The 16,816-nt window shown below is 36.5% G+C and overlaps 1 protein-coding gene across 1 annotated transcript in view; it reads right to left on the bottom strand.

Moving 5' to 3' along the window:
* Nucleotides 1-16,816, bottom strand: part of RNF180 (ring finger protein 180) — a 190,050-nt gene that overhangs the window by 151,318 nt on the left and 21,916 nt on the right. The window contains exon 3 of the mRNA XM_048220740.2: nt 12,059-12,193. Coding sequence (XP_048076697.1) covers nt 12,059-12,193 — 135 coding nt within the window. The remainder of the gene's footprint in view (nt 1-12,058; nt 12,194-16,816) is intronic.

Below are 16,816 nucleotides of genomic sequence, written 5' to 3'. Positions count from 1 at the left end.
ATAATGGGAAAGCAAAAATGTTTAAAATATCACTTTGAAAAGCATCCAAAAATATGACCTCATTAGGTATAAATTTAATGCAATATATTTAAGATCTGCCCACTGAAAACTATAGAACACTACACAAAAAAATTAAAGACCTAATTAAACCAAGGTATACACCACGTTTTTAAGATAACAGTTCTTCCCAGATTAATTTACGGATTCACCACAGTCCCACTCAAAATCCCAGCAGGTTTTTTTGCAGAAATTGATAGATTACAAAATTTATGTGAAAATGCAAAATGACCTAAAACACCCCAAGAAATTCTGCAACAGAAGAAGAAAGGTGGAGGCCACACACTATCTAATTTCAACACTTATTAGATCAATGGAACAGAGTCCAGAAGTAGACCTATGTACACGGTCAACTAAGTTTTGGTAAATATGCCAAGGTAATGAGAAAAGACATCCTTTTCAATAATTGGTGATGGAACAAATGGATAACCATATGAGGTTAAAAGAAAACCAAAAAACCCCAAACAAAAAACCTTGATGTTTACCATACACAGTACATAAAAATAACTGAAAATGGATCTGAATCCTAAAAAGTAAAAGCGGTAAGTACAAAGTGTCTAGAAGAAAACATAGGAGAAAACCCTGTGAGAGGAAATGTATCCTCGGAACAAAAAACACAATCCATAAAGAACAAAAAATGATAAGGTGGATTTCCTAAAAATTAAAACAATCAACTGGGGACACCTGGGTGGCTCAGGTCACGATACTAAGGTCCTGTGATCAAGCCCTGCATCGGACTCCTGGCTCAGTGGGGAGCCTGCTTCTCCCTCTGCCTGCCACTTCCCCTGCTTGTAACTGAGGGTTTTAGAAGGGAGGGGGTGTGGGGGGATGGGCTATCCTGGTGAAGGGTATTAAGGAGGGCACGTATTGCATGGAGCACTGGGTGTTATATGCAAACAATGAATCTTGGAACACTACATGAAAAGCTAATGATGTACTGTATGGTGACTAACATAACATAATAATAAAAAAATAAATAAATAATAAAAACAAAATATTCCTAAATAAAATAAATAAAACAATCAACTATTTGAAAGGTATCACTAAAGAAATAAAAACACAAACCACGGACTGGAAGAAAATTCACAAAACCTGCATCTAACAAGAAATTTTTAGCCAGTATATGTTTAAAAACAACAACAACAAAAAACCAACCCTCTTACAACTAAATAAGAAAACAACCACAGTTCTAAAAATGAGCACGAGATTTTAACAGACACCTCACAGAGGGAGACATACTAATGTTCAAAATCACATGGAAAAAAGAACATCATTAGTCACTGGAGAAAGGCAAATTCAAACCACAATGAATTCCACTGTACATTTATTTTAAAAGTTCATAAAGAAGAAAAAGAGGAAGATGAGGAAGAGGAGGAGAAGGAAAAAAAAAAAAAGAACTAGCAATATCCGTACTGACAAAGAGCAACCGAAAATTTCATACACTGCCAGTGCAAAAGCAAAATGGTATAGTCATTTAAGAAAACATTTGTCAGTCTCTTAAAAAGCAATGCCTACACTTACCATAACTAGCAGTTCCTGGTAATAACCAAGAGAAATGAAAATATATGTCCACATAAAGATTTGTACACAAATATTCATAACAACCTTCTTACAGCTCAAAACTGTAAACATCCTAAACTTCCAAAACAACTATGACATCCCTACAATGGATAAACAACCATAGGATCCATATAATGTAGTAATATTCAGTAGTAATAAGAAACCATGCAACAACATGATTCAACCTCAAGTGTGCTTGCTTTTACTACGTGTATTCTTAGAAAAAATTCCCTTAAAAATATGAATTTTTAACAATTTGGTCATACATGAGTCAGAGCTCATCATAACAAATTTAAGTGGACTATACAAATCTGTTAAGGAACTTTGGGAAACTTACTGAAAATGACTCAATAAAAATAAGCAGTTTAACTTTACCTAAATACTCTGCCTTAGAAACAAAACGAAGGAACGGATAACACTTTTGCAGAATAGAATTAATCTCAGCAACATCTGGCCTCATACACATTATCGCCTTACATTAGGAGCTGACCTTTACTGAGATTAGTCTGACTGGGACAAGTTCCTTAAAAGACTGTTATCGAGAATACAAACTGGAATGCACAAAAAAAGTTATCTTTATTTCGTTATTAGATCCAAAACTTTCTCTGACTTTTTATCTATATATGAACTAAGTAAATATTTCTACATTGGTACAAAGAACAGTAGCCTATTAATGTCAAAGTAAGTTAATGGCAATCAGTTGCATATATATACATATATATGCCAGGGACCATGCTGGGTATCTTACATTTATTACCTCATTTTGTTCTTTCATTGTGCATACTCCCTCATTTTATTTAATCACATAAAGTGATCATGATATTTAATGTTATAAGATTGACCATAATAACTAAGAAACCATCATCGACTATAAATTGTAGAGATGGTTCTTTTTTTTTTTTTTTTAAAGAGTTTTTATTTATTCATTTGACAGAAATAGAGACGGCCAGCGAGAGAGGGAACACAAGCAGGGGGAGTGGGAGAGGAAGAAGCAGGCTTCCAGAGGACGAGCCTGATGTGGGGCTTGATCCCAGAACGCCGGGATCACGCCCTGAGCCGAAGGCAGACGCTTAATGACTGAGCCACCCAGGTGCCCCAGTAGAGATGGTTCTTGAACATTCTTGTGGGAATAAACTGGAGTCATAGTTCTAGGTAGGTGGAGGGTATTTTAGAAGGTACTTACTTTTACTAGCTCGCTAACATTTATACTGTGCTTACTATGCCCAGGCACTGTTTTAAGGATTTTTACTATTTTACAGACAAGGAAACGGAGACAAGAGAAATTAAGAAACTTTTAAGTAACTTGTCCAAGGTCACAGTAGTAATAAAGCAAGGACTTCGATCAGGAGGTCAGGCTTCAGAACTTCTGTCCTCAGTCACTGAGCTTCCAATGTTACTCCCTGTATCAAATAAACACTACCGTTTTCAGACAATCAACTTTCTGATATCTTTACCTTGAGGAGGTTTTAAGTCATGATACTGCTTTTCCCTATGCTTACCAAAAAAACCAAAACCAAAACAAAACAAAAAAAACAAAAACAAAAGAAACAAAAACCTGAGACATAACTTATTTTAAAATTGACCAAAAATGATACAATAGCTTATAAAGGGGAAAGGCAGACATAGAAAAAATTCTACAGTTGATTCTGAATGAGACCCAAACCTGATCTTTATTTGAGAACTATTAATATAAAGCAAGCATACATTTTTCTCTAAATATTGAAGAGTTAAAGCATAGTTTTATGTCAACAGAAGAAGAGGAAAATCAATTATAGCAACTGATACAGGTGAGAGGAATGTGAAAGGCTGGGTGAAGAATGTACAGTGTTCGGTTTTTTCTTCAGGAAACTTAGATATAGCAAAGACAGCCAGCGTCAACAAAGGAGCCTCAATTATAAATGAGACTGCCAAAAGTACTTCCTCTGTACTCACACACAGTCTTAGAAAATATATATAGTCTTCATATTTACTTCCAATATAGTTCAACAGGTAAAGTGGGACACATCACACTATTAAGTTTATAAGTCTACTGTCACCTAATTTTTAAAAATCACAAATGTAGGTGACAAGTTTTAACAGATGTATTTTAAGATAAATGACTACAATGGAAAGCAACCTGATTTTAGGAATTTAAAACCTTTAAAGTAATGGCATGAGAGGTTATCTCCTTTGGAAAAAAATTAAACTGAAAATCACAAGAAATGTATTATTAGGACTTAAAAAAAAACCTTACTAGACAGTTTTTTGATGTCTCAAATTTTCACATGGGGGAAGAAGGAAGAGAAGAAGGAGAAAATAACAACCAATTTCACTTAACGCTGTCACAGAAATACTGATAAAATATTTTGTAAATGAAATAATTCGTTCAAGCAGCAGGGGGAGCTAAGGCATTGTTATTTTGTTTGTTCTTTAAGGGTAGGGAATGTGGTTGCTATGTATAGGGAGAACTTCATTTAATTTTAAAATTACAAATTTTATGCATTATCTTTTTATCATTAAATAATCTTTAAGATTTTTAAGCAGACAGGTTTAATGTAAAAAGTTGACATAGACAATTTAATATTATATGATATTTTGAAAGACGTTTAACATTTGGCACTTCCTATGTTAGCATTAATACTCCTTCAGCTAATTCATTAAAAGTGAGCAAACTATACATTTAACTAGGGGGCTATAAACATAGCAAGAAAAAGACTGGGTAACAAACATGTCATTTACATTATTAATTGAAGTGTTACAAATATAAAGGAACCAAATTCTATTACACTGCCTTTTTTTGTCTATTTATACTCTGAGAAGGTACCACAGGGTGAAAACTTTACTCAAAAGGTCAGAATGAATGCAAAAATTATTGAAAGCCTCACTTAAGGTCTCCCCACATTCAGCCTTGTCAACTTTCTAAAAATTCACTCCACACAACAGCCAAAATAATCTTCTTAAAATTCAATGATCATATCACTTTTCAGTAACTTCTCAGCTCTTAGAATAAAGATCGAAGTCCTTACTTTGGTTTACAAGACCATAAATGATCTAACTAATACCTTTCTTCCTAGCTTCAAATCTTGCCAAACTCCCTCTTGATCTCTGAACTCCGATCTTGGAAATCTTCTAGTTCCACGGATATCCACATTCTCACTACTCAACCACCATATCCCCACATAAGTCACTTCCTCAGACAAGCCTTCCTGTGAAAAGTCAGTTCAAATCCCATCTATATCCTGTTCTTATGGCTCCCTATACTTTCCCTTTTTGCCATTTACATGGCCAGTAAATTAATATTTACGATCGACCACTATCCCAAAAGCTTCGCAACGACAGGGCATTTCTCTTCTGCTCTTGTTTGAATTGCCAGTGTCTATTACAGGAAGTGTTTGTTGTGTCTTAGTCAGCTTGGGCTGCCTTAACAAAATTCCACTGCCTGTGTGTCTTAAACAGAAGACATTCCTCACAGTTCCGGAGGCTAGAAATCTGAGATCAAAGTGGCAGCATGCTCAGATACCGGTAAGACCTCTCTTCTTAGCTTGTAGATGGCCGCCTTCTCACTGAGACCGCACAGGTGGACAGAAAGAGAGATCTCTCTCTTCTTCTTTATAAGGACACAGTCGTCTCAGGTTAGGGTCCTATCCTTAAGATATCACTTAACCTTAATTACCTCCCAAAGGCCCATCTCCAAATACAGACACAATGGGGAATAAGACTTCACCATGAACTTGTAGCAGTGATACCATTAAGTCTACAGCATGTGGAAAGACTAATTATGAAATAAATAGCTGCTGACACTAACAAAAGAGAACATAAAAATATTTAAAAATAAGCAATATAAGTATGATTTATTTCAATATTAAAGCCATTGAAAGAAAGGTATCATCAGGTTAATAAAGTCAAAGAGAAAATGAGCAAAATATGTAGCCAAAGAAGGTGGAAGAGGTGTATAATCCAATACTCAGTTCAACATTCAGTGATCATATCATGGCCACCTCGGTGCTGGCAATGGAGTTTTAAAGATGAAACACCTCACAGTCTATAACTGAAAATGAGTCATAACCCAATAATTATAATGCTTTAAAGTAAGTGTTGGACCATTCCTCAGTCTCCATTTTCCTCAACTCACTAGAACCTGGTACTTGCCCTGCAACTCTCTCAACTACAATGAACCTTGACCTCCTTTTTTTTAATTAATTAATTTGACAGAGAGAGAGACAGCCAGCGAGAGAGGGAACACAAGCAGGGGGAGTGGGAGAGGAAGAAGCAGGCTCCCAGCGGAGGAGCCTGATGTGGGGCTCGATCCAATAACACCAGGATCACACCCTGAGCCGAAGGCAGACGCTTAACGACTAAGCCACCCAGGCGCTCCTCCACCTCCTCTTTGCTCAAGCCAATGCACACTATTGTCATGCAGGGTCCCTGCATATGGCCAGTTTGTATGCCAATTCTACACAAATCTAGAGGGCATCCTTCATAGACCAGGACCCTGCAGAACTGTGCAGTGTGCAACCTGTACACCGAAACCAGTGTCTGGTCTTCGACATCTCCCCACCATACCCAGTGCTATTAACGAATCCCTCTTCCTAGGAGGTACCCATCCACCGAAATGTGTAACACTGTATCCTGATTTTCAGTCCTACCTTTCTTGCTCCTCTTTTTTTCTATTGTGTGTGCTTCGTTTTTTCTATCCATCCTTTCAATGTTCCTAGGCCCTCTTTCTCACTCCATTCATACTCCTCATGGTGATCTCATGTACTGTCATAGCTGCACTCTCCACTTGTATGCGGAGGACTCCCAAATCCACACTTTCAGTTCAGATCTCTGTTCTCAATCCCATATCCTTAGAATCTGCAGCCTCCTAGAAATCTCTAGTGGGACGTTCCACAGGCCACATAAACTTGACATGTCCAAAACTGTATCAAAACGGACTAAAAAACTAAAACTGAGGACACGATTCTTAGTCACTGGCCAAGATTTCACAAATGGAAAGCATTTCTGTCAGTTCATTTTCACGGTTTTAGGGTTTTTGTTATTTTGATTTTGGTTCTTGCTCATATTTCATGTATCTCAGGCCTAAAGGGTCTCTCCCTGTGGACATTGTAAACTGTCTCGAAATTCCATTCCAAATTCCCGCTTGCATACCTCACTACATGGCAGGGGCTGGAAAGCTAAGTTCAAATGTCCCAGATTCCCTTACAGCTCAAGTTCCACACATGATGACCTAGCTTCCACCAAGCTGATATACCTTCTCAGTATTAGATAAGCAGAAGTGATGCCTGCATCTTTGCTGTTTCTTCTAGTAAGCTTGGTTTTGAAGGTATTTGGTTATTTTGCAGCAAAAGTTACTGTGATCCCAGTATCCAGTTCTGTGACACTAAAAAGCAGAGAGTGAGACCTCCATTTCCTGGCATGGACAGGGCTAAAGAAATATGGTCCTTGAGCCAAAAGCCAAGCCTGCTGTCTTCCCAGTTTCCTGATCCTCTATGTTGTTCTGAGGGCCATTTCAAGTCTGCCTGGGGTGCTGAAAACAGGAGACATAGTCCAAGGTTCGCTCAGGGTAAGGAGATTGATTCTAAGGGGAACCCCCTACATAAAGTTGGGTTATAATCTCAGTATAAGGGCGAACAAGCAATAAATCTGTTGCTCAGAGGAACGCAGAAGAGAACTTGCTTTTTTTTTTTTTTTTTAAAGATTTTATTTATTTATTCGACAGAGATAGAGACAGCCAGCGAGAGAGGGAGCACAAGCAAGGGGAGTGGGAGAGAAAGAAGCAGGCTCATAGCAGAGGAGCCTGATGTGAGGCTCGATCCCATAACGCCGGGATCACGCCCTGAGCCGAAGGCAGACGCTTAACCGCTGTGCCACCCAGGCGCCCCAGAAGAGAACTTGCTTATGTCAACTTTGGTATTCAGTAAAAGGAAAGGAAAAAATCTTCCCCTTCGCAGAGAAGAATTTCTTCAACAAAAAGTACAAAACATGAAGGAGATGACTAATAAATTCAGCTACAGTACATGATGAACTTCTGTTCATTAAAAATACCACAAAGAGTGAAATTACAAGTGACACAAACTGGCCAAAGATATTTGCAGTAGAAAAACCAACAAAGGCTTAGTATTTAGAATACATAAAAAAAACAAAAACAACAAAAAAACAAAAAAACAAAAAAAACTTTGAAAAACCGAAGCAAAACCACCTACTAAAAAACGGCAAGGAAAAAAGATATTTTACAGAAAACACAAAGAGCCTCAGAGATGAGATGGTGAATGCTGGTGATGATGGGAGGTGACAGTAATGCTCAACCACTGCTCAGAGCATCGTCAGTGAAAACAGTCTAGTGCTGCCCAGTGAGACTGAGTACGCACATGCCCGAGGACACTGCTGCCTTTACTCTTAGAAATTTACTCCTGCCCATGTGTGCCAAGGTATGTACAAGAGAGATCAGAACAGCACTGTTTATAAGAGCAAAACACTGTAAGACTTCAATGTCTATCAAAGGTGGAATGATATATTAATATGCCGAAATACTGCACCAAAGCGAGAATAAGTGGGAACTGTACTAACGATGGCAATTTAAGTGAAAGCAACAACTCTAGAAGAAGACCCACTCACAGTGTGATTTCACTTACACAAATTAACACAACACTTTCAGAAACAAACTCATTTTATGTACATGTATTTTTAACTGTATAGCTAGTTTAACAGGCAATAAAGATAATTTTATAGGTGATAAATTTAGCATTCTTTAGCATAGCATCCGATAAAATTATGTTTAGATTCAGTATTTTAGTTTCCTTTAATTAAAACATGTTTTATTCATCGTTAGTAATTTTCATGTCATGTTTCCATTTGTAAAATGTAAAGCATTTCTATAGTTTAAAGAAAGACTGTAAGAGAAACAAGTACCAATATACCCACTACTCAGTTCAATTAATACATGACCACTACTTTAGAAGCCCCCCTCAGGAACCTTGATTACAGACTCCTTCCTCTCAGACTTAAAAATGATATTGACTTATTCTGAAGCTTAGTTTTTAGTAGGTTTTATATATGTATGTCTTATTTCACATTCATATGTTTTAAAATTTTCTAGAAATACAAACACTGATTATAGATTTATTTCTATATATATTTAACATAAATTATTTTATATATATTTATCTTCTAAGACAGTTTCAACAGCTATATATATATACATATATGTATCTGTATACACCTATGTACATATCTATCAAAATATACATATACATTTTATTTTAAATATGAAGCTATGGAGACAAAAATGCAGGTAAGTGGTTACCTGGGACTGGGCATGAGCACAGCGCAAATGGGCCTAAGGAAACTTTCTGGAATAATGGAAAGATTTAAAACTGTATTATAGGGATGGTTGCCCAACTCAAATATTTACTAAAAATCATTAAACTGTATTCTTACAATGGATGGATTTTATGGTTTACATATTCTACTTAAAAAGTTATGTGTGTGTGTGTGTGTGTGTGTGTGTGTGTGTGTTTGTGTTCTGGTCCTCGTGGGAAGCCTTCTGTAACTAGCCCCGGCAGCAGCTGGTTCACATCCCTTTGTTACTGTACTTATCAAATCAGGATACACTCCTTAGCCAGTTTTCAACGAGGTTTAAACCTCCTAAAAAAATAAAATAAAATAAAATAAAATAAAATAAAATAAAATAAAATAAAATAAATAAATAAATAAATAAATAAATAAAAATAAAATAAAGCTCCTAGGGAACTAGAATGTTTCTTGGTATTCTGCATCACTCTCTTCCACAACCCATGCCAATACATTCTAAAGTAGTGCTTAAAATTTTCTTGCTCATTAAGTAACTATTAAATGAATTAATCACTGGGGTTCTGCAGCTAAATAGAAGTATCAGCCACTCCACTGAGAAAGTGTGAAATTGCATGATATCCTGAGGAAGGAAAAAAGGGAGCAAAGAGAGGGTGGAGTTTAGAGTACTTGCTCTGGACCTTCGATGTCAGATCCAATTCTAACTGCACTGCTTAGGAAAAGTATGATATGGGGCAAATTATTTAATTGTCTGTGCCTCAATTCTCTTACCTATGAAGTGGAGATTATCTTCCTTAAGACAATCTATTCTTATACTATAAGGAATAATGTTAGACATTTAAAACAATGCTTAACCAATAAACACATACTAAGGTATTTGACATCATTAATCAGTAGGGAAATGCAAATTAAAACTATAATAATATCTACCAGAATGGCTAAAATTACAAAGTCTGAAGAAGTGTTGACAAAGATGTAGAGCAAGTGAAATTATCACTGCTGTTGGAAATTAACATTCACTTTGGAAAACTGGGAGCAGCTTCTAAAAAAACTAAAATACACCTGCTCTAACAACCCAGGAAGGAATACTGACCAGTGGAGTTTAGGAAGATGCAGCTTGGAACATGAATGAAGGGGGCTGTGACTGACTTCCCAACAGAACCCTGGAAAGCTCCTTAATTTAGATTTTGCATGACAGAAAAAGGCAGGCATGAGAAGGCTTAGTTACTGCCTCTTAGGATTGCAGCTGAGATCTGCATGCCTATAAAGTTAATTAATATTTGGAAAGCTTTTAGAAACAATGCCTGACATAGCCATGTTATACTAGTATTTGGTAGATAGATTTAAGAAAATACCTACTCTGTGGGCCCCCAGAATTCATTCCTATGGGGTGTGTGTGTGTGTGTGTGTGTGTGTATGTGTGTGTGTGTGTGTGTATATATATATATATCAAAAAAGAAAAAACAAAACACAAAAACAGAAAGTCCTTTACAAGAATATTGATAGCAGTTTTGTTAATAACCCAGAACTACAAATTCAAATAACCAAAAAGAGAAAATAATTGATAAACTGTGGTATATCCATAAATGATAAATGGCATACTACTCAGTGAAAACAAAACAAAACAAACTCCAAAAAACTACAAATACAAAACATAAATGAATCTTTCAAACATTATGCCAAGCAAAGTAAGTCAGGTACAAAAGAGTATGCTGTATATTTCCATGTGAATGAAGGTGAAGAACAGGCAAAACTTGTGTGTGTGACAGACATCAGTATGATTGTTCTGAGAGGGAGAGAGAAAGGAGAGGAGAGAACTGGCTGGAAGAGGGCAAAACAACTTTCTGGAGTGATGGGCATTTATACCTTCATTTGATTCACAGCAGGAAGGACTAAAAAATTTATCAAGTTGTATACTTAATTTTTTTTTTTTTACGTAAACAACACCCAAAAAAATACGCTTAGCATGAAGTTTTTTTTTTTTTCCCCTCAGTGAAAATGTTTTGTCAGTTTTTAAGAAGTATCTGGTATGTAGTAAGTAGGCAACCAAAATTATCTACTATTATCAATTCCAGTTGGCTAATTTGTTAGAGTGGCGAGGAAATAATCATGATTACACATGGCTGAGACAAAAAAAAAAAAAAAACCCTCAAAAACCAACCAACCAACCAACCAACCAAAAAACAAAACCTGAATATCTCTCAAAAAAGGGGAAACAAACAATGACAGGTGATTATAGCCACTCTGTTGAAAGGAAAATTCCCTGTGAAGTCTATGGATTACTATCTAGTTTGTACTTCCCTCATACTGCCTCTTCCATAATGCTCTTAGAGAATTCTAGGGATTTTATTTTTGTTGTTTAAAAACCATTTATTGGGGTGCCTAGGTGGCTCAGTTGCTTAAGTGTCTGCCTTCAGCTCAGGTCATAATCCCAGGGTCCTGGGATCAAGTCCCACACTGGGCTCCTTGCTCACTGAGGAGTCTGCTTCTGCCTCTCCCTCAGCTCATGCTCTGTCTCTCTCTCTCAAATAAATAAAATCTTTTAAAAACAAAACAAAACAAAAAAAAACATTGATTTTTACCAGGATGTCCAATTAAATGCTTTCAAATATTATTTAGGTTTTCCTATTGACTTTCAAATTATACATGAACTTCCTCTTCTAGGTCCATATTTAATACTAAATACACACACATATACACACACACATACATACATACATATACATATACACACACAAATATGTACATACACATATATGTACAAACATACACAAAAATATATACTATGTATTTATACATATATATGAAACAATAGGTTTTCCATTTGTTACAGGATCTTGAACTTAATTATGACTAAGGTTCATTCATGGTGGGGATAAGAAAAAGAGACTGACCATTATCTTCAACCTACATCTCTGATATCGCACTTCAAACTTTTAGGGTATGTTAATGTTAGCAGCTATGGGTACAATTAATTTAAGCCATGAAAGATGGGATGCCTTCTGAATACCACTTTGAAATGTGTTCAGTGGTAAAGTAAAATAAGGTAAAAGATCCTAAGCCTAGTGTTAAAGGATAGGTGCGCACCTGTGGGTGTGCTCACGGCATTCAGATACTAGAAAAGTGTTTGAAGACTGGAGTTCACAGTACTCACCGTAATCACCGGATTCTCAAGGTATTTCATCAAACAACCAGAACTTGCTATACATTTTTTACATTTCCAACAACAAAGAATACTTATGTCTTCGTGATTATGATTTTGAGTTATCAATTCTTCACTTCTTTTCGTCTGTGGAAAAATTAATACATTTTTAAAATGTTGAACTGTGTCAGCTTAAATTTGATTTTCTAAACGCTTACCACAACAGTAGCTACATGCGGATCAGAAAAAAGAGAATTATCAGTTGATGAGGTACCCACTAGATACCAGGTCTTAGGCTAGCGGCACTCTATAATAAACTATGTCCTGGATTGAAAATTCCATTTAATTATGATGATGATGCATTTTGTTAGTGACTACCAGCTTGTTTTTGCATAACATTTTATGTCTATTTCTTTCCATCTTTCTCTGAAAGTCATAAAAGGCAACTGCTGAAGGGTCAATTAAATAAGTTAATGCAGTGGCTTTAACTGAGGGCTTCAGAGGGGAAGGGGGTGGGGGAATGGGATAGGCTGGTGATGGGTAGTAAGGAGGGCAGGTATTGCATGGTGCACTGGGTGTTATACGCAACTAATGAATTATCGAGCCTTACATCGGAAACCGGGGATGTACTGTATGGTGACTAACATAATATAATAAAAAAAAAATTAAAAAAAAAAAAAGAGTCCTAACAAAGAACTATAAATATTCTTTTAAATAGGAAGTTTTAAATACCCACAGCATTAAATTTGAAATACAATAAAATTTATTGAGTTGTAGTTAATTATGTGAAAATGGGAAGTATTTACTTCAAACTGATGACAAAAATTCCTTGTCCTGAATGCAGTAATTTCTCTTGCATATCGTACTTAGTGGAACAGTTACTATACTGCATCTTGTAGTACATGTAGTCAAACAAAAAGACTTCGAGAACAGCCCTACCAATTTTGTAGTCTATTTTTATACCTGAGATTTTATGTAAATAATGTAAGTTAGACCATTTTGGCAGAAGAGTTTCACACTAATAAATATACTCCCCCTATTTTGGGATCCTTATTAACTTGCCTGGTAACTGTTTATTAGAAAGAAAGGAAATGTCTACTGAGCATTCCCTGGCCACATTTCCTCATTTGTTAGCTCTTTTGTTTTTCCTTCATTCGTTCAACATTTACTGACAGCTAACAAAATGCCACACATTGAGTCAAACTCCAGGGGGTAAAAAGCTGAGTAGCACTTACTTTCTGTCTCAGAGGTACTCACTGTGCTATATAGCTCAACAGTTTCCTATCTGAGGTCATTACAATTGCTTGGGAAGCTTTAAAAAAATGATGGTTAGGCCCCACTTCTAGAAACAGAAATTTTAACTTCTCTGGAGATGGAGAGGGAGTTAGGACTGGGCATTTTTAAAAGTATGGTCAGGGTGAGGACAGAGATGTATTACACAAATTATTGCAAAACTGCAAGAGCTGTAAGGACTATAAAAGAGGGAACACCAATGAACCTTAACCACATTTAAAGGACTTAAGGAACCCTGCCTGGGAGGGCACAGCATGCCCCTCTTGCAAACCATCCAGCTCTGACCTTCATGTAACTAATCCCAATTCTGTCTCCACAGACATCGTCAGAGCCTATCTCAGTCCAATTGACTGTTTAAGCTAGGTCCTCCATAATCTCAGTAACATCTTAATTTGCAAATGTCCTATCTCCTCCTGCTTGATGTGTCTTTCTTCATTGTTGAAACCTTCTCCTCTTTGGTCCTCCTTTCTCCTTTCTATATTCTTCTTAGTGTCTTATGTCCTCATCTCCCTTTTAGCCACAAGAAGTTCTCAGCCAAGAGTGGGGACTGTAAGGAGGGGTCCTATCAGAATCAGTGATGGAGAAACTCCCTAACTGCCAATCTCCCCTCTCCCTGAGATCCATATACATCTCCCCATTTCTCTACCCTTTTCCCCACATGTCAACATTTTTCCATGCTTTCTTGGGGTGCAAGTATGTAGTTAGAAAAAATCTTATAGGTGAGTCTAATCAGTTTTCACTGAAAATTACACTGTGGCAAGTACTATACCAGTGATTTCAAAATCTATACATCTAATTTTTTATCTTATTCCAAAGCTCTAGGGAAATAATTCAACTTCCAGATGTCAACTGCATCTCCAAATGAAGCTTTCAAGGAAGTTTGTACTGGCTGTTTGCTGTCTAGATCTGTGCTACCCTATGTGGTAGCCACTAGTCAGATGTATTACTAAGCACTTCAAATATGGCTACTTTTAACAGAGAAGTGCAGTAAGTGTTAAGTACACATGGATTTTGAATACTGAGTAGGAAAAAAAGAATGCTAAATATCAATCATTTTACATTAATTTCATGTTGAAATATTTTTAATATACTGAGTCAAGTAAACTATTTTATAAAAATTAATTTCTCTTGTTTCTTTTTACTTTGACTACTACAATTTTTAAATTACATGTGTGACTTGTGTCATGCTTCAGTTGGACGGGACTTGTCCAGACCTCCTCTTCACAGGTCTCTGCACCATTCTTATCACTCACATCTGAGCTCAAAGTCATCCCCCAGTAGCATGGTATACCCAGCACCTGGTGGAATTTATTTTAATGTAGGTCACAGGACCACATTCCCAGAGATTCTAGTTCAGTGTTTCTACGGTAGGAAGCAGCATACTTAACAAGCACACTAGGTTATTGTTGGGGTGATCCAAAGACCACACTTTGAGAGATACTAACCTACAGAATACCGTCTACGCTCCATATTATGTCAAAAAGGTCCCTTAGGTGTAGCTCAAGGGATCTTTGTGATGGAACAGTTCTGAATCTGGCTGCAGTGGTGTTCATATCAATCTCTACATGTGATAAACTGCCCAGAACTAAATACACACAAAAAACTCCATATAACTGGTGAGATCTGAATAAAGTAAATGGTTTGAAGGGTATACAGGATCTCTCCGTGAATCTGTAATTCACAATTCACAGTGAGATCTACAACTATCTCAAAATGAAAAGTTTAAAAAAAAAAACTTTCACTACATAAATAACTCAAAAAATTTAAAAAGTCATAGTATTTTGGGGCGCCTGAGTGGTGCAGTCGTTAAGCATCTGCCTTTGGCTCAGGGCGTGATCCCAGCATTCTGGGATAGAGCCCCACATCAGGCTCCTCTGCTAGGAGCCTGCTTCTTCCTCTCCCGCTCCCCCTGCTTGTGTTCCCTCTCTTGCTGGCTGTCTTTGTCAAATAAATAAATAAAATCTTAAATAAAAAAAACAAGTCATAGTATTTTAACCAATTCAATGTCCTGACATACTCCGCCGACAACACTAACGCAGATCTTTGCGCAGTTCCCTGTAATTACTTTTTCCGCTTTCATACTTTTGAATTTGTTTTGCTCTCTTCCTATAATATCATTTCTCTTTCCCCTGACTCTATGCTAAGAAACACTTTTTACCCTTTAAGGCTGAACTCAAATTTTTCTTTCACAGACACTCCCAGGAAAAGATAATTACACCGTTTTCCATGTTCCCAGGGTACTTGGACACACCTCTCTACAGCAGGACTAGGCAGGCTGCACTGCACTTATCCTGTGTATGTGCGTCCTATCAATAACGGCAAGTTCCTAAAAAGCACAGTATTCCATTCAACTCTATACTCTCCCAATTAAACATGGTACCTGGCACCAAAAAAGACACTCAACAAACATTTGTTGAATTCAAATCAACAAGATCTGGGAGATGGCTCAGCTTACAGAAAGTCTTTTTCCAATGCTGAGTGTTAAGTAGTCTGGCCAACTGTTAGCGGGACAAACCAAACAGAAATCCTTTTGTAAGATGTGAGGAGCCCAAGAAATAAAGCTATGTTTAAAGATATCTAAGTTTAAAAGGAGAACTGGAGGTTACCCAACAGTGATATATTAATAAGAGAGCTGAGGTGGCTTCTGTCAAAGAATTTATGCTAAAAGAAAGAGTCAAATATGGTAAATGAACCTATTAACAAGATGGTAGTCTTGGAACAAATCTGAACACAGCATCTTCATTGGCTGATTACTGGATCTCTCTGTGAATCTGCTCCTCCCCACTCCTCCTCATACTCGCTTTCTCTCAAATCAATAAATAAAATCCTTAAAAAAAAAAAAAACCTTAAATTTCTTTTAATAGTTTTTTTGTTTGTTTGTTTTACTGCTGTCATCAGTGCAACAGAGTAAGACTGACAATCTGTCTCTATTTATTTTTCTCCATGGAATCATTCCTTTGTAAGAGCTAATGTCTGTTTCGGTTGTACACTAAAGAGGAATCCTATCTCATCAGCAGAAAATAGACTCCCACTGACATATTTACCTATAGACCTACTGCTTCCAAGCCAATCTTCAGCAGACATGAGGGATATAGATGCTTCATCATTTAGGTAACATAATAGTAACATGATAGTGAGTTAACATGGGACTGAGAGTTGACATTGAATCATCCCTTACTGTAGTATATAGTTTCATTAGCTTTTTCTTAAAAAAAAAAAAAAAAAAAAGTTAGAAATGTTATTCGCTCTGAGATGGTTTGAACCGGCTAAATCAGGTTAGTGTTTTATTTTCTAATTTGGTATGCATTACTCATATCACATTTTTTAACAATTTTACGTCCTTTGGTTCTAATTTTGAGGAAATTGATAAATAATTGATAAGGGGCCTGTAAATTCTTTGGCCGTTTTACTTTTTGATATTTCTTTGCTTTTCACTAAAAGATAACTTTTACCTTTTGAGGAATTATGAACTAAATA

Source organism: Ursus arctos, unplaced genomic scaffold, assembly GCF_023065955.2.
Source record: "Ursus arctos isolate Adak ecotype North America unplaced genomic scaffold, UrsArc2.0 scaffold_5, whole genome shotgun sequence".
Lineage (NCBI taxonomy): Eukaryota > Metazoa > Chordata > Mammalia > Carnivora > Ursidae > Ursus > Ursus arctos.
This window is presented reverse-complemented; position numbering and strand designations above follow the sequence as displayed.